This window comes from Spermophilus citellus, assembly GCF_964194105.1.
Source record: "Spermophilus citellus genome assembly, chromosome: 7".
Classification (NCBI taxonomy): Eukaryota; Metazoa; Chordata; class Mammalia; order Rodentia; family Sciuridae; genus Spermophilus; species Spermophilus citellus.
The window spans coordinates 155,630,663-155,648,964 of NC_138188.1; the positions used below are offsets into that span (position 1 = coordinate 155,630,663).

An 18,302-nucleotide genomic window follows, 5' to 3' on the forward strand; every position below is an offset into this window, starting at 1 on the left:
TAATAGTGAGATAGAGCACTAATCTCTAGGGTATATAAAGAACCCAAAAAGATAAGCACCAAAAAAAAACCCCCAAAAAAACCCCAATCAATAAATAGCCCAAGGACCTGAACAGATACTTCTCAGAAGATGATATGCATACAATCAGTCAACAAATATATGAAAAGATGTTCATCATCTCTAGCAATTAGAGAAATGCAAATCAAAACTACTCTAATATTTCATCTCACTCCAGTCAGAATGGCAGCTATTATGAAGACAAACAACAATAAGTGTTGGCAAGGATGTGGGGGAAAAGGCACACTCATATACTGCTGGTGGGACTGCAAATTGGTGCATCCAATATGGAAAACAGTATGGAGATTTCTTGGAAAATTGGGAATGGAACCACCATTTGACCCAACTATCCCTCTCCTTGGTCTATACACAAAGGACTTGAAATTATTTCTAAATAAAAAGTTGCTTTAAAAATTTACTTCTATAGCAAAATTACATGGCTGTAGCCATGGGCTTCACATCCACAGATTCAACCAACCATGGACTGAAATTGAGAAAAATTTGTATCTGTATTGAAAATGAGTAGACTTTTTTTTTCTTGTCATTCTCCAAACCGTGTCATGTAACAACTATTTGCATAGCATTTACATTGTATTTGGTGTTATAAGTAATCTGCAGATGGTTTAAAATGTATAGGAGGTTGTGCACAGGTTATATGTAAATATATGTCATTGTATATAAGAAACTTGAGTATCCTTGGATTTTGGAATCTGGAGAGGTCTTGGAACCACTCTCCTCCTCCCAGATATTTAAGGACAGCTGTACTTGACAGATAAGTCTGCTGGCTGTTGAACAGGAAGTGTTTGCCTCCTACACGCAACCTCCCCCACTACGAAAGTGAAGACCAACCTTGGTGACCCAGGGTCCATCTTGCTTCATAGCATAGTGTGAAGGACAGCTTACCCACATGGGCAGCCCTTAGGGACCTGCCAAAGGGAAAGTTTCCCAATTAGCCTTCTGGCCTTTGTGCAGAAGGGATATGTGTGGTAAGGTACACCGAGATCTTCCTTTATGGAGTCAATCTTGAGGCCTGCTGCATGACACTGGGGCCTCAGTACTGGCCGAGCATGTGAACAAGTAGTTTCTAGAATCCCTTTTATGAGAACCCTACTGTCCTAAGGAAGGAGCTTGCAGTGATCCTCAGGTGTCCACTGGTGTGCTGTGGGCTGGTTGTCACATCTGTGCCTTTCATCTGGCCCTGAGCAGGACTCTACAGATAGCCAAGATGGGGGAGGGAAAGAGAAAGTTTGCTTACAGGGTGCTGGCTGTGGAGGGCACCTCAACAAGTACTGAAGAGCAGGGGTTAGAGCAGCCCAGATGGGAGGCACGTGGCTCAGGAAGGAAGGAGGACTTGAAGAAAGTCCTCTGCTCACTGTTCTGTCCAGACCAACCCTGGCTGAGTAGGGGAAGATCCATACTGTGGTGAGCTGGACATACTGTTCCCTCTGGACTAAAGACTGTCCATTGGAAGAGAAGGCATGGTAGCCGGGAGTGTGCCTAGTGGTGAAAGTTCCCTGGGAGCTCGCTGGTGAGCAGCCATAAAAACCCTGTCCAGAAGCGCTTGCTAGATACAGCTTCCTGGCTGAGGGATCTGACCTTTGGAGTCCTGGAAATCCACTCTCCTTTGTAATGTGCCTGTTTATGCACTGGGCAGGGAGAGGAGAGGGCTTGCTCATGCCAGGGAGACCATTACCACTGGCCTTGCCATCTACATGTTCCTTTCCTTCTCTGAAGACTCAGTGGCTCCCATTGCCTTTCCCCTTCAGCCTGCCTGTGGAGGCTTCCTGTTGTGCCCCTTCTTCCCTGTGCCACCTTACACTCTTTAGCAACCATTCCAGACTTATTGGACAATTTGTTTAAAACCACCAACATCGGGCTCTTGTACTTAGTTAGCTGCCTTGGCTCCTAACATTCCTCCCTATGGGGTTGACCCTCTCTGATTTCTCAAGAGTTAACCAAAGCCCACTTCCTCTAGAGGCTTTCTGGGCCATCTCAGCCAGAAGCACTGCCTCCTTTCCCCTGAATTTGGGAATGGTCCCCTGCCAGCTTCACCCTGGTGTTCCACAGATGACGTTGGTATGTTTCTTAGCTTTCCCGTAGTTATTTCCATGTGTAGGCAACCAGCTCTTTATAAAGGCAGCACTTTTTTAGTGCTTATCTCCTAACACCTTGCTCAAAGAGAGTTTTGGTGGTTCTTGGGACCCTCTGTAAAATGGATTCCCATGCCCAGGATAGCTTCTGGTGCTTTACAGAGTCCCTCTTGGCCTGGATTGACAAATGAAGAAATTATCAACAGGCTCTGTTTTCTGCTTTTGTAGAATTGCAGAGGTAGGGACAAAGAGAATTCATTGCAGTTGTAGATAGATAAACATTTGCAATTGTGTAAACTTTTTTTTGAAATGTTGGGCAGATTTACCATGAGAGTAAATGCTTTAGTCTTTGAGCCAGGGGCATGGAGACTGTCAGACACAAGAAGGGTGAAACCAAATGTACATCCTGAAAATATCTCAGAGGGCCAGGCACAGTGGTGCAGGCCTGTAATCCCAGCGGCGTGGGAGGCTGAGGCAGGAGAATTACAAGTTTAAAGCCAGCCTCAGCAACAGCAAGGCCCTAAGCAATTCAGCGAGACTCTGTCTCAAAATAAAATATTAAAAAAGGGTAGAAGGTGTAGCTTAGTGGTTAAGCACCCCTGGGTTCAATCCCCAGTACTGAAAAAAAAAAAAAAAAGTAACCCAGAGATATCCTTGGTAAGTTGGTGGAAGGGAGGGCAGAAGTAGGGTGATAGAAGTTTTTCTCTTAGTTTTATTTCCTTATTTTGGGAATAGGTATTATATTCATGTGGTTTAAATTTCAGAAGTTACTAAAAGGGATTCAGATCTCTCCCTTTAAACCCCCTGTCCTCAAAGGCAACTGCTTTCATCAGGGCCTTGTTTCTAGAGATAGCCTGTGTGTGTGTCTGCCTGTCTATGTGGAACTGTATTGCAATTGCAAGCTTTGGCTCACCAATTATAAACTCTTCATGTCATGTGTGAACTCTTTCCGACAATTATCTCAAATGTAAGCACTCAGTAGATGGAATTTGTATTGAATCAGATTGAGCAATGGAGAAAAGAGTGACAGTGAAAATGTGGCTGTAGCTGTGACTTGGGCCTGATAATGTTTTGAAAATAGTGTAAAGCCGAGACTTCTTGTGATCTGTGGGTCCTGCATCTACATCTTTTTGCATCTTAGGGTGTATTATTACAAAGAGTGCAGGCATGTAACTCTTGGCTTACCACTTACCAACCCCTAGCCTTTGGACTGTCATATACCTTTTCCAAGCTCACTTTCTTCCTTGAACTTGGGAATGATAATAGCATTGTCCCTTTGGAACTATGTGAATAAGTGGATATAAGATGCTTGGCAGAGCTCATAAAAAGCACTTAGTGTGTTTTGATGGCCATCATTGTTGTTATTCCTAAAACCCAAATGTAATGTTGGAATTAACTATAATCTCCACATTATCTGAAATTAGTAGCTAAGTACTAACTGGTTTTCTGTCTTAGACACACTACAGAATATTCGGAATTTTAAATCCACAGGATCCAGTCCTTTTAAAGCCATTTCAGGCTTTGCTGACCAATGGCTACGACTGTTTGAATTTTCACAACAACATCTTATTTTTATGTCATGGTAATCCATAGATTCTACTGTTTATGCCATTTGTATTTCAGTTCTATATAAACTTTGCATAAGTGTTCTGCTACAAAGCAAATTGTATCGTAACAGAAGATGAACATTTATAAGTTTTTGATCCAATTATTTTCTTACCAGGCACGTGGGAAGAAACGCCAGATAGGCTGGTTCCCAGCTAATTATGTCAAACTTCTAAGCCCTGGGACAAGCAAAATCACTCCGACAGAGCTGCCCAAGTCAGCGGCATTGCCGGCAGGTAAGGAGTTCTCAGTCTCATTGAAAAATGACCTGCATGCGTGTCACTTCAGTTCTCCCACGAAGCCTTCTCATTAAGTATTTTAAATTGTTTTTCACATGTGCATTAAGCACTTCTTGTACTTCTGGAACTGACCCCCAGCTAATGTGATACAGAATGCTTTTCAAAAGGACTAATATCTAAGTAGCTTGACTGTGCTGGGCACAACAGAGCCCTTGTTGGAACTCTTCTCCTGAAGGAGTCATGAATGCTGTGGCATTAAAGCCAGATTTTTCTCTTGATTTCCTTCCAGCTATTTAAATTGAGATTTGGACTAGTGGATGAGGCCGCAGAGAGGGGCTCCTAAAAATAAATGGCTGGGGTCTAGATAGGTCAGGAGATGGAGCTGGAGGCCACGAGGATCTGTTGGTTGCAGTGTGTTCACAGAAGACTGAAATAACTCCCTGTGACATTTACTGTGAACAGAGGGGGCCTCGCTGAATGGGCAGGATGTTGTGCAGGCTTTCCTAGAGAACTCAAAAGGACAGCACTGCAGTTGACCCGGTTGACTATTTTCTGATCTAAAGGACTAAATTAGATGCTTCAGTAACATTTGAGAGAGGTGAGGGTAGGGAGCAAATTGCTGCTCTAGGTCCTTTAGACACCAGTTCTTAGGTGGCATTTGTGGGAAACATGAAATTTTTGTTCCATTACCTTGTGGTTAAATGTCTACATGGTGTCTTTAGTGAAATAAGATTAAAATTTGGCAGCCTTTGCAAGAAATTGAAGGATTGGTAAACTTCCTGAGTCCTGACCCCAGCTGGGCCTCTTTCCTCAAACAGAGACCTGTGTAGGCAGAGGGGTATAGTACCAGCTGTATCCACTGTCCCCTGAGGAAATCTGGTGCCCCCGATTGTCAGTGTGCAGGTCCCTTCATCAGGTAGATTGGAACCCACTGAATTTATCTGTTGTGGTGGGTGATTAATTTAGCTAACTGGAGGGTTGAAAACCCTGAACCTATACAAAGATGGCTATGAAAGATTAATTGGAGACTGTGACCCAATGGTGCAGAATTCTCCAAAGTGTCAAGATGGCAGAGAATGAAAATAATTTAACTTCCTGTAGATTTGAGAGAAAAGGAGAAAAATTGTTGACATGTGAAAATTTCTTTAAGACACAAAGATAAAGCAGAAAAATTTTTTAAAACACCCAATTTTACTTTACACTAATATTTGGAAGTTTTTGAAGGTCAGATAATAATTGCCTTTCACCTTTAAAAAAAAAAAAAAAAAAAGAAGGAGCTGGGGTGTGCCTCAGTGGAAGAGCACTTGTCTACTTGCATGAAGCCCTGGGTTCCATCTGCAGTAACACACACACAGGAAATGACAGAGAGAGAGAGAGAGAAGTAAAAGTGATAGTGGAGTCCTACAGACCCCAGCTGTCCCATACAGCGGAAGCTGGCAAGTGTCCTCTAGTCAGCATTAGAAGGAGCTCCACGTCCAAAGCCAGAGACCTGGTTATCACTCTAAATTTTCTGCTGACAAGTAAACCCAAAAAAGAGGAAGATGTACAAACCAAGGGCGTAGTGTGAAAATTTTGCTGTTGTCTTAGTTTTGATCCTTCATCTTTCTCTATTGCCTGCACCATGAAAAGCCCCTTGGGGCACTTCCACTTCACTGTACGCTTTTTTTTTTTTTTTTGGTACGGGGGATTGAACTCAAGGGCACTCAAACACTGAGCCACATCCCCAGCCCTGTTTTGTATTTTATTTAGAGACAGGGTCTCACTGAGTTGTTCAGCCCCTTGCTTTTTGTTGAGGCTGGCTTTGAACTCACAATCCTCCTGTCTCAGCCTCTCGAGCCACTGGGATTACAGGAGTGTGCCGCCACGCCCGGCTCACAGTACCTTATTTTGAAAGGGCAAAAATAATCTGTGAAAATGTCTGCTGGCCACAAGTGGCCCCTCACACATGTGCCAGCGAGGGTGTGCAGCTGCTCACCCAGCCCTGTCTTCTGCAGTGTGCCAGGTGATCGGGATGTACGATTATACTGCGCAGAATGACGATGAGCTGGCCTTCAGCAAGGGCCAGATCATCAACGTCCTCAACAAGGAGGACCCCGACTGGTGGAAAGGGGAAGTCAATGGACAAGTGGGGCTCTTCCCATCCAACTATGTGAAGCTGACCACAGACATGGACCCAAGCCAGCAATGTAAGTGCCCTGGTGGCTCTGTTCCTCTCCTCTCTGGTACCTTCCAGTGAAACATGCAGCATTGCTCTGATTCTGCTGAGCTTGGTTTGCAGAACTTAAAGCTAGACCACTGCTGCATTCACAACCGTCTCTTTGAAGACCTTCTGTAATGCAAAACTTTATCTCGTGGGGTTGTTTTGTTTTTGTTTTAAATTTTCATTCCTTCTGTAGCATGTCCCCTCCCTTCCCTCCCCCCTTTTTCCTATTTTTTTAAAATCATTTGGCACCATGCTGTTGACATGCCCAACTCATTTTCCTAGCTTGAATTTTGCTCATTGTTTTGTTTTGCTTATGTGTTGTTTTCCTCCTTTTTCTAGGAATCATATGTTGTCCATCCCCCCCTCAGGCTTGAAAGTCCTCAAAGAGACCCACTATCCCATATCACTGCCCAGAGGGATGATGGGAGATGCAGCCTTGATCATGTGACTTCCAGCATGATCACCTACTGCCTTCTGAGTAGAAGAACTCACTGCAGAGCAGTTTACCTCATTTTACCGTAGTTGCATGTGATCGCAATGTTTGAGTTATTACTTGCAGAGACAGAAGCAAAAATTACAAAAATACACAGGGTAGTGGGTCCTTTTGTGGCTTTCCTAGTTACTCAAATTGACTTCCCCCACCTTTGCACAGGTGCTTTCAATAGTTTTAAGATTATTTTTAAATATATATATATTTTAGCCTTTTAATAAAAATCAATCAATCAATCATTTCTTTGCTATTTTGGTTTTGCAAAAAGACCCACTATCAAGGAATGCTGCATGTGCTATTAAAAATTGTTCCAAATGTCCATAAATCTGAGACTTGTATTTTTCATTTTGTCCAGTGTTACCAACTAAATTGTGTAGTTTGGGGTTTTTTTCCCCCTACCGTAGCAGTACAGAGGAGTTCAGTGTATGTTTTGAAGATGTGTAGAGTGAGCCCAATTAAACAGAAGGTGTTTTGTGCTCGTGTGTATCAGATGTACTCGTTGCGCATGTAATCCATCCTGTACATAAGAAATGAGTTCTCCCCATGGCAAACGCTCTTGTATGATATCTAACCACATTGCATTAATTTTATTTTGCACAGTGACCTTGTAGCCACATGAGAAAGCACCTATGTTTTTGTTTGGTCTCAGATTTATCTGGTTGAGTTGGTGTCTTGTTTGGGGTTTTTAATTTTGTGTGTTTTCATACCATAAATCAGTAGATGACACCGCTGAGGTTGTTATGATCCACAGTGTCTGTAGTCCCTCTAGTCTCTGTTACATGAAGTTTTTATTCCAATTACTTTTGTTGGAATGACACATTTTGAACAAGTAATTTTCTTGACAAGAAAGAATGTGTAGAAGTCTCCCTGCAATTAATTTCCAATGTTTACATTTTTTAACTAGACTGTGGAATTTCTACAGATTAATATGAAATGGAGCTCATGGTCATTCATGTGTTAGCCGTGCTGCAGCTGAAGCCATGTTTGTCTCTTAAACACTCGTTGAAAGCTCTCAATAAAAATGCCAGTTGCTGACAGCACAGAGGTGGGGTGGGGGGCTCAAGCACAACCCAGCTGTCCTGTTAATGACTCTGTAACACGTTGTCCCTTCTGTGTTCACGTCTCGGGAGGCTCTGTGCTGGCGGTTGTGTGGAGTCCTCCACTTGCACGGTGCAGAGGACGAGGACAGCTCCTCCTCGTCCGCCTGCGCTGCAGTATTTTCATGATATGAATGTAAAATATATAAATATATAAACCTGCGGCTTTAACAACTGTAATACAACCTTTTGAATTAGTTACGTGTATAGATAATTAAATTCTTCATACAAAAGTTAGACGGAAATGTCTGTGTGTTCTTGCTGTTGGAAGCTGGCAATGGTGAGGGACACTATACAGAACAGATGTCAGCAGTTGGCCTGCTGCCCACAGGGCGACTGTGGCATATACCTTCTGAATACAGACATGATCCACTTCTCGAGGGGTCCTGGTTGACTGGCCCTCGCTCTCCCTGTGGTACTCCCCATCGATATGTAAGCGATCGCTCCTTATAACGCTGGTTTAGTGGTCAGCTGTCATTGGTAAATGTCATCCACACATTGGCAGGTATGTGATTCGGTTCAGGATACAAAACATTTGTCCAAAAGAAGTATCACAATAAGAGACTGGTGAACACTCCAAATCTATGTGGCTAAAAACAGAGACCCGCACGTTTTCCATATCGTCGTTTGGGATTTGCTTCTGCCTGGTACTCTCTAGTCTTATCACCTTTGCAGAAATAAGTGAGCTTACACATTGATGGCTCTGTTGGCCACGGTGACCACGTGCTTAATTCCATTGTCATGAGCCTCACTTATTGGCCCTCCTTTGCCCTTCAGTGAAAAGTGATATCTTTTGTCATTTCAGCAAACATTTGGGAGGAGACATCTTCCATGTATCGGGTGTCTTGACAGATTCTGGGGAGAGTGCGGCATTTGCTAGGGCAGGGTCTCTGTCCTCGGGGAGTCATAGGAGTATCAAACAGAAAACTAAACCTGCGGAGTTCATTTACATATACAGGGGACATGTGCAGTAGGTGATAAGTATTGCACCTGGAAAAGTGTGGATGCCAGGTGCCACCGAGTGGGCCATCCAGAGCAGGTGGGCCCTGGGGAAAGGAACCAGAACCTTTCTAGGAGGAAGTGACATGAAGCTGAGACCTGAAGGGTAAGGTGAGCCAGTTGGAGTAGGAAGAGAAGTGACTGCGATGGAGTGAGGGGTCAGGACATGCAAAGGCCCAGAGCTGGTAGAGAGGATCTCCTCCTGGCCCAGCCCACCCTCTGTGGAACACAGTCAAGTCAGTAGGCCCATCTCTCCCCGGGTTCTTCACCTTTGTAAGCCAGGGTTCCTTCTTGAGCCTTGAGTTGAGCTGGAGTGTAGTTCAAGGTGGGTAAGACTCAGTGGTACTCCATGTTCCTCCTCCTTTCTGACCCCCTCTAGTCTGTCCTCCAGGCTTCATTCTGGGTTGGTGAAGCTGGCACAGGTTGCGCCTCACAATTTATTCAATTGGTGCTGATTGTAGACTCTCCGTCTGACCCTGCAGTTCTCAACTAGAGGTACTGTGGGCATCTAATGGGTAGAGACTAGGGATGCTGCTCAATACCCTGCAGTGCGCAGGACAGTCCCCATAATAAAGAATGACCTGGCCCCAGATGCACCAGTGCTGAGGTTGAGAATCTTGGTCTTATCTCACTAGCCACTGTGTGAATTTTACTTGGGCTAAAATGGTAGGCCCATTGGTGAATCCTGGGGTTGGTTTGGTAACTATAGATGAGTAAAAATCATCGTTTAAAAAGCTTATCTCACAGAATGTGTGCCAGGACCTTGGTTATATATTTCAGAATTTTTTGATTGTTCCCCGTATTATCTGCATTTGGTACTAGATTAAACTAAAATCGAATAACTTTATTTTAATTAAATTCTCCTAGTTGAAATGAGGAAGGGATGTGAGGTATCTCCTTTGGCCTGAGAGCTTAAAGGTGTCAGGTTTTATTTTCTGAGCTGTTTGTTAAACATAAATAATGTCATTAAATCTTTTAATTTCATATCAGTGTGTGTGAATATACTTACAACTGAACTTGGGGTGGAGTTTGCTCCAGTAGCATATTTTTAAAAAGGGTCCAAGAGAAATCACCTTCGTTGTCTGCTTGGAAGTTACACTCCAAAGGCCTCTGCCCCTCCCCTCTAGGCCAGACACAGTAGGCCCCACATTTCCTCTGTGTAGGAGACGCTGCTCAAAAGAAAGGCTTCATCCTGCCGGGTGCCTGTAATCCCAGCAGCTCAGAAGGTTGAGGCAGGAGGATCCCAGTTCAGAGCAACGGCAAGGCGCTAAGCAACTCAATGAGACCCTGTCTCTAATACAAACTAGGGCTAGGGATGTGGCTCAGTGGTTGAGTGCCCCTGAGTCCAATCCCTGGTACCCTCTACCCCCACCCCACAAAAAAAGGAAGGTTTATCCTATATAAAGTGATAAAATACTACAGAATTACATGTATGGTGGAAAGTGGTGTCCGACCCATTTTGGGAGGGGCTTGGGCAGATCCGGACTCCATTGCAAATGACAATTGGGTTATCCAGCAGGACTGATTATGGGATGGATTTGATACCATCAGGAGGAAAAACTTAGTGACACTAAGGAAAACCCTTTAACTAGGTGGTTTAGCTTACTAGTTTGTTTTTGGTGGCACTGGGAATTGAACCCTGGGGCACTCTACTACTTAGCTGCACTCCCAACCCTTTTTTAAATTTTTTATTTTGAGACAGGGTCTTGCTAAGTTGTCCATGCTAGCCTTGAACTTGCAATCCTTCCACCCCAGCCTCCTGAGTAGCTTGGATTCCAGGCATGCACCACCACGCCTGGCAGCATTACTGTGTCTTACCTATAAAATGCACCCCAATTTCCTCAAGATAAAGGGGTGAACTAAAGGTGGGGGATTGAAACAGACCCTTTGAAATTAAAGCTCTGAATAGTTTTAGCTCCCAAACTTCCTATCTTGGGTGGGTAAGTCTTTGCTGTAGCCTTCACATATTAACCTTGTTATGCCAATCGTCAAGGTAACAAATGTATAAAAGAGTTGTACAGTTGCATTAAATCAGTAGTTTTTAGGGCTGGGTTTGTGTCTCAGTGTAGAGCCCTTGCCTAGCATTTGGGAGACACTGGGTTTGATCCTCAGCACCACATAGAAGTAAATAAATAAATAAATAAAGGTATTGTATTCATCTACAACTAAAAAATTATTTTTAAAAAAATCAGAGTGCGTTTTTAGATTAAGTAGGCCATGTTGTGATCCAAACTTCTCTCAGGAGTTCCAAAATAGAATTTGCACTTTTCACTTTCTCCCAAACGTGGTGCTAGTTCTCCATATCTCTTAATGTCTCTTTCAAATAAAATGGCACCAAACAACCCCACTGAGAGACAAGACCAAATATTTCTGTCAAGCAAACCGTTCAAGAAAGAACTCCAGCATGCTTTCAGAGATGGCCGAATTGGCTAAAAGCCCTGGACAACTGGAAAGGAAGGCTGAGCATTGGCGTGCACTGCTGGGAAGACTAGGAAGCAACCAAACTGGGCTCACGGGTTCCTAAAATTAGTTCATTTTTCCATTTCAATCCAAGGCAGCAAAGACAATCGGTGCTGGCTAAGGAAATGGAAGTAATCCCAACACAAAAAGTAAGTTTCAAAGCTGCAGAGGCATCCCTTACTGCTTTTCTCCCCTGGAGTCAGCTACCCACGGGCGATGGGGTCGTCCTGCTAGAGTCGCCACTCTGTTCCCGGCAGCCAAGCCAGGGAACCTGCCTGGACCCCGTGGCCACATTTAGCTGGCCATCCACATAAATAAGCAAAAGGAAAGGAAAAACGAATTTAATGCAGTTTGATCCAACTGGGAGAAGCAAACAGCAATTTCATATGGCTCAACCCCATACAGTGTGTTGGCACCCTGCCCTGGCGTGTGGCAGTTAGTGAAAATGCCTGTGCGAGGAGTGAATCAGTCACATGAACTGACTGTGGAAAGTGGTCACCAGTGTCCAAATTCCTGACACCCACCACATCTCCTTCCAAGAGCCCACCAGGATGTCCCCACTTTTGTTTTCCTTTAGAGCCAAGCTTCCTGGAAGGAATGCTGTTGGAAGAACCCTGGAGAGAGCTGCTTCTGGAGTCTGGCGCTCAGCGTGTGCAAGGAGGCGGAGGAGCTGGGCTTTGGCCTGGGCAGTCCCACCCAGATAAGGAGTCAGGCCTGCTCCCTCGCAAACTGAAAATCATTTCTGAGAGTGATTTTCTTTTTCTTTTGCAAAACTATACTTAATCTTATTTATTTATTTATTTTAGTACCAAAAATGTGTGAGAGCTTTTAGGAAAACCATATTGAGTGTCAGTGATCCCAACAATGTATAGAGGATGTCTGATATTTTGGATTTGGTAGGGTAGAAAAACATAAGATCAAATGGTCTAAAGGTTGAGATAACCTTATGTGAATATTTCACTTCAGCCAGAGTTTTGGGGGGCTTTTTTGTACAGGTTGCTTAACCCCTGAGCTACAACCCCATCCCTTTTTATTTTTTATTTTGGGATAGGGTCACATTAAGTTGCTGAGGCTGACCTCAAACTTGCAATCCTCTTGCTTCATGAGTCACTAGGATTGCAGGTATGTACCTCCATGCCCAACTTTTGGCCCTTCTTTTTAAAAATACCCCACATATGCAAAAACAAGACTTCCAGAATATTTTCTGATGTGTAGTTAGCTAATCCACGTCAAAGGGTTCTGTAGCCTCCAAGGAAGACTCTGTTCTCTGTGTTCCCCCAGAAATTTTAAATTATGACTTCATTCACAAAAATTAAAGGTGTTGATAAAAACAAATGAACATCAACTATAAGAAACCTGTACATTGTATCTGTGGGACTCCCTGGTAAGCATACTAACTCCGAGAAGCTACCTGTTTTGTTTTAATGGTGTCATCTGTGTGTGTGTGTGTGTGTGTGTGTGTGTGTGTGTGAGAGAGAGAGAGAGAGAGAGAGAGAGAGAGAGAGAGAAGAAGGAGGAGGAGGAGAGAGATGTGCAGGTAACTCAATGCCTTCATCTGTAGGTTGGTGACAGTGGGTTGTAGGGTGAGATCAGGGTACAGTAGAAAGCAGACAGACACCACTCTGGAAGATTCTGGCAGAGACTTACAACTGCTATTTCCACATCTGCTTGGCACGTGGTTTCCAAGCAATGTTGCAAGCCTCAAAGAGGAAGTGTCCCTCCCTTGACTCAGCCCATCATATATTTTTTATTCTGGGCATTCCTTCCCTTGATGCAGTTCTCTGAACTCTGACCCAGAAGAAGGGAAGCATTGTGACCAGCCAGTGTCATTTAGGGAACTGTGCATTCCTGAGGCCCCTGGTTTTCCCTCACATGCCCCTTTCTGTCCCTTCTCTTCTCTGTCCCTGTCACCCACGATCATGCACACAGAACCACTGTGTTGCATCCAGGGTCCACTGGGAAAGGGAGCAAAGGAGTGAGGACAGATGCCCTGTGGATTATTTGGTGATGTTGCAATCTCAGGGAAAGTTGACAGCGGCAACACTGAGGCTCTAGGGAGACACAGTGGTATTCTGAAAAGAGCTCTCATCTCCACAGAAAGACAGGGATGGGTCCCTCTTCCCTAGTGTGAGTCACATACTGCTGGGATTTGCAGGAGCTCGGAACCTTTGGTAAGCATTTCACACACTGGTGCACATTTTCAATGCACAAACTCCATGCTGGCTCACCTCACCCTGTGTATAGGCCTTGACAGAGTTTTCCAAAGACAGGCTTGGCCTTGCTCTGTGCCAACTATAGCTTCTAAATTTCCATTCCTGGCTGCCACCAGAGACCACGGTGCCATATAGAGTCAAGCTGCTTATCTACAAAGTTCAGTCTAATATTTGCTCCATGTCTTTTAGAATGTTGGAACATTTTATTTTCCTATAAGCAACTTCCTATAGGAAGAAGGGGGCTCAGGCAGGAGGGGTTTGGGGTATCAACATAGCTGCAGTCGGGCTGGTAGTTCAGAGAAGGGGTTCAGATCCCATCTCTGCCACTTACCAGTTGGGTGATCTGGGCAAGTTATTGAACTTCTTTGTGCTTCAGTGACCTCATGTATATAAGGAGAGACTTATAATGCCTGGCAGAGAGTAAGCACCCAACAGATACAAGCTTTGTGGTGTCGTTCTTGGAGAAAGGGCATTTGTACCTGGGGGGTAAGCATCACAGGATCCAAAAAAGTGGCATCCTGCTTGTGTGCCTGCAGTGAACCCAGGCAGTCGGTGGGTTGGGTGCCTTTCTGGATTAGGGATTTCAGAGAGGGATTGGACAGCTTCCCTAAATGCCCTCAGATGGCTCTCTGCAAGCATGCCCCACTCATCTGTATAGATTACAGCCCAGTCCCTCCATCTGCAGAAGACCCACCTGCTTGGAGACAAGCAGCTTTTAAAAGCATTTTTCCTGCATTCCCTGCGTCACCCCAGCAGACTGTTGGTGGCTGTGGCTAAGCTGCCTGGGTTTCACAGGGTTGACAGGGCGGCCAGCAGGGAGGATGGAATGTGCAAGGCTGTTAAATGTCACGTCTGTGGACTGTGTTGGCAGGCCCATGCCGCGCTCCACAATAAACCTGTCACAACTGCCTTGAGTCACTGGGTCCTTTATTTCTCATCACAGCCTTCTGTGGCCTTGTGTTCTCTTGCCAGCAAAGAATGGAACGTTCAGCGTCCCCCCCCCCCCGCCCCATGCCAGCTACTGGGTTTTTTTCCTAAGCAGTCAGTCCTGCAGCTTGGGTAGGGGCATGTATGTGTCTCCCCAAAGCACCCGCCCCAGAGGAGCTGCCCCCAGCCAGGTGAAAGACTAGGAGGCTAATTCTGCCCCCACCCAGCCGCATGCATCCCAGGTGCCTCTCAGGGCCCAGGCCTTGGATGCCTCTGCTTGGATGCCAGGCCTCTGGCAGAGGAGGCAACACCAAGGAGGCCTCTTTGCTCTCTGGAGCGTTGCCGTGGAGTTTTGAGGCTCTGAGGGAAGGCCCCACAGTTTGAATCCACCATAACAGCCCTCCACTGACTTGGAATCCAGTAGGAAACCTCACCCCCTCTCCAAGGGGCAGAAGCTCATCTGCCAGTTCTCTCCTGCCTTTTTCCTCCCCTTCTGCTGAATCAAAGGTTCTGGAGACTGGAGGGGCTCCCTCTCCTGCTGCTCCCTGCAAGTCATGGCCCTTGCCTGGAATCTAGAACCAACCTGGCAAGAAGATCTTGCTCAGCAGAACATAAGTAGACTGCATTTGAGGAACCTGTCAGAGCAGGAAGACACTGACAGACAGGTCAGCAGTTATTCCAGCCCATGATGGACAAAACTGGACAGAGTCCTTTGAAGATCATGGGAAGGAGCGGTCTCAGCCCAAGAAGCAGCAAGTGCTAAGGTCCTGGGGCCACCAAGCCATGCCTGCCCCTCCATAAGGAAGGCACAAATCTTCTATCTGGTCTCTCTGCATCCATGCTTGCCTTCCAGTCTCTTCATGTTCAGGCCATGTTCAAAGCTGTTTTAAAAATACAACTTCTGCTTAAAAACATCAAGGAGAAGTCCAGTTCTTGGAGTATAAAGCCCCAAATCTTCTAGTTGGTCTGCAGTACCTTGCCTGATTTTCCCCTTTCTCTGGCCTCTTGCCTCCCCTATCTTTTTTTTTTTTTTTTCCTAAATTGCTGCTTCTAGCCCAGCTCAGTGATCACCTCTCGGGAAAGCCTTCGCTAGCCCCAGGGGCACTGGTTACTGCTCCGAGCCCCATGCTCTTTCTAGTTCTGTCACCTTTTGAGTTGCTGGGATGACCATTCACAATAGTCTAGGCTTTTGTTTTTCACCAGCCCTCCTGAGAACTCTCTTCCACCTTGCAGACTACTGCACGCAACAGACCATTTTTGTCACAAGTTGGAACCCACTGTGCCATCCTGGGCTCATGTTGGGAGGCAGTGAGGGGTGGGCAGCTAGTGATTCTGTGACCCAGTCTCCCCAAGACCCCTCTTCCTTTCAGGGATCCTGTGTGTCACCCATATAGTCAGGGGGTGACCCATAGGCACTTGGGCCAATGGACCCCTCCATCACCACAAGCTCTCACCACCTCCCAGGGTACCTGCATCAGATTTAAGCCTCTGGTGCACCCCAGCCAGGCATGTCCTCACCCTGTCCCCCCACCTCTTCTGTCCTCCTGCTCTCTCTGCCATGTCCCTGCCTTGGCTCAGCTCTTTCCTGAACTCCTCATGCCTAACAGTGAGTGGACAGAGAGGCTGATGGGTAAACACGTAGATTCTCCTTCGTCCCTCATTACACTGATCCCCCGTTGCGATCTCCACAGAGGAGCTATGGGTGTGACTCGGTGGTAAAGCACATGCTTAGTGTACCCGAGGACCTGGGACCAATCCCCAGCACCCAAAAAAGACCACCCCAGGAACAGCGCTAACAACAGTGCTGGACCCTTCCTTGTAGTCGACTTACTGTGGGGCCCCGTCTCCTTGTTGATGGTAAGTCAGCCTCAGGGTTTCCCTGGCACACTTGCGTGTTCCCTGTGCCACCTCACTCCTGGGGAGGCTGCTTAAGAAGTGTTGGTGGTGGCCAGTCCTGGGTTGCCCTCCCCTGTTCCCCAGCAACGCTGTGGGTGGGAGCATTACAAAGTCAATGTGTGTGGGGAATGCGCCATTGTCCAAAGAAGGAAATGAGCTTTTTTAGAGAGGGTGGGAGCAGGGAGTACGGGGGGGGGGGGGGGGGGGGATTGAACTCCGGCACTCGACCACTGAGCCCCAGCCCCAGCTCTATTTGTATTTTATTGAGAAACAGGGTCTCCCTGAGTTGCTTAGCATCTCACTTTTGTTGAGGTTGGCTTTGAACTTGCAATCCTCCTGCCTCAGCCTCCCTAGCTGCTGGGATTTCAGGCGTGCAACACAGCACCCGGCAGGAAATAAGCTTATTAATCTTATAAATTGTGTTTCATTATTCTCATATCCACCCTACATAGTACCTGCTCATGCGCTTTTTGGTTTTCTGTCTCCCCACTAGAAAGGAAGCTTCCCCAAGCAGGGACCAGGGACCCAGGCACATCTCCACAGGTGCTGCAACCGAGCAAGAAAAGTCTTGGGCTCAGGGCATCTCTTGTGTTCCAGCCGGGTCAGTTTGCCAAGGCTGAGAGAGATCAAGGGCCAGACTATTCTTAGACACTTCTGAAGACAGTCCCTTTAGGAGGGAAGGTACACTGTCTGTCTGGACAGCCTCCAGAGGCCGTCCTGGGGTTTCTCAACCAAGGATTGTTTTTGGAGAAGACCCATCTGCCTGGACCCAGACTGGTCGCTGCCAGCCCCAACAGACCTGAGCTCAGAGCACCAGGAAGCTCCTGGGGACAGAGTGGCTGTGCGCCCTGCCAGGCCCACCCTTTGAAGAACTCTTGTGGCTCTATTTCCTGAGACTTCACAAGCAAAGGTTTTAGTCCTGATACAGGAAGTTGCCACACATTGCTGGATTCCACAATCCCACCCACAGACTGAGGACATTGGGGGCATTGAGTGGAGTGACCTTTGAAGCCATCACATAGAGCTGGGGGTCGATGGTGGCACGGCGGACTCACATGCGGCTGCCAGGGCACCTGGAGCAGAGCAGAGGGATCTGGGCTCCAGGTGGCAGATGGCCGTGGAGGGATATCATTCTGTGGTCACAGCCATCAATCAAGCCTCTTTGGCCAATTGCTTAAGTGGCCTGCCATGGGCTGAATTCTGCCGAGCATTATGGCAGCCCTCATGCTGAGTGTACCTGGCCTGGCCTGGTTTCCAAATCTCCCTTCCTCCTCATACCGGGTTCTGGATTTTCAGGCCATCTCCCCCATGATGAGTGGTCCTCTGGAACTAGATAGGAGCTTTACAAAGGACAGACACCTGGGTCTCACGGTGGCAAGTCAGATTTCATTGGTCTTAGGTACAACTGGGATTGTAAAAAGCCCCGTGCATGACTCCAGTGTGCAGTTGTACTCTAGGGCCACAGCCTCTTCCTCCATCCCACACAGGTTGCCGCAGTGCTCCTCCCAACACAGCCCAGCTGCGCTGCTACCTGCGGCAGGCCAAACGATGGCTCCCAGGATTCACATGTTGGAGCCCAGATGCCTTAGAATATAGTTGAACTTGGAGATAGTGTCTTTTAAAAGGCATAAGTCAAAATGAGGCCTAGGGTGGGGCCTAATCCAATCCTACTGGTGTCCTTGTAAAAAGAGTCTGGATGCACAAAGAGACTACATGGATTTGCATGTAGAGGCAAGATTGTGTGAGAAGACACAGTGAGGAGGTGCGTGCCAAGGTGAGAGGCTTAGGAGAAACCAGCCTGCTAACATCTTGATCTCAGACTTCCAGCCTCCAGACAAAGTGATGGACGTCAGTGGTTTTATCCACAGACTGTGGCACTGAACCCTGGCAACCCTAGAGTGGGGAGTGGTGACGAGGATCATGGTCTGTGACTGCCACTGGGCTGTGGCTGTGCTGCTCCGAGAACTTTCAGTGCATGGTGCAGGACAAGATTGCCCAGTTGCTATGGTGATTCCCTGCTGGAGGA

General features: G+C 46.4%; 1 protein-coding gene across 7 annotated transcripts in view; it reads left to right on the plus strand.

The window, feature by feature from the left end:
* Positions 1–18,302, plus strand: part of ITSN1 (intersectin 1) — a 203,890-nt gene that overhangs the window by 154,029 nt on the left and 31,559 nt on the right. For 3 of the 7 annotated variants that reach the window (XR_014022935.1, XM_081301087.1, XM_081301090.1), the window contains exons 27-28: positions 3,871–3,988; positions 5,986–6,177. Coding sequence is in view for 3 of the 7 variants with exons in the window: in XM_081301087.1 (XP_081157213.1) it covers positions 3,871–3,988; positions 5,986–6,177 (310 nt within the window). In the remaining 4 variants the exon portion in view is untranslated. Of the gene's footprint in view, positions 1–3,870; positions 3,989–5,985; positions 6,178–6,533; positions 8,021–18,302 lie in introns of those variants that run through there. The other 4 variants (XM_081301091.1, XR_014022936.1, XR_014022937.1 and 1 more) reach the window with 4 other exon arrangements.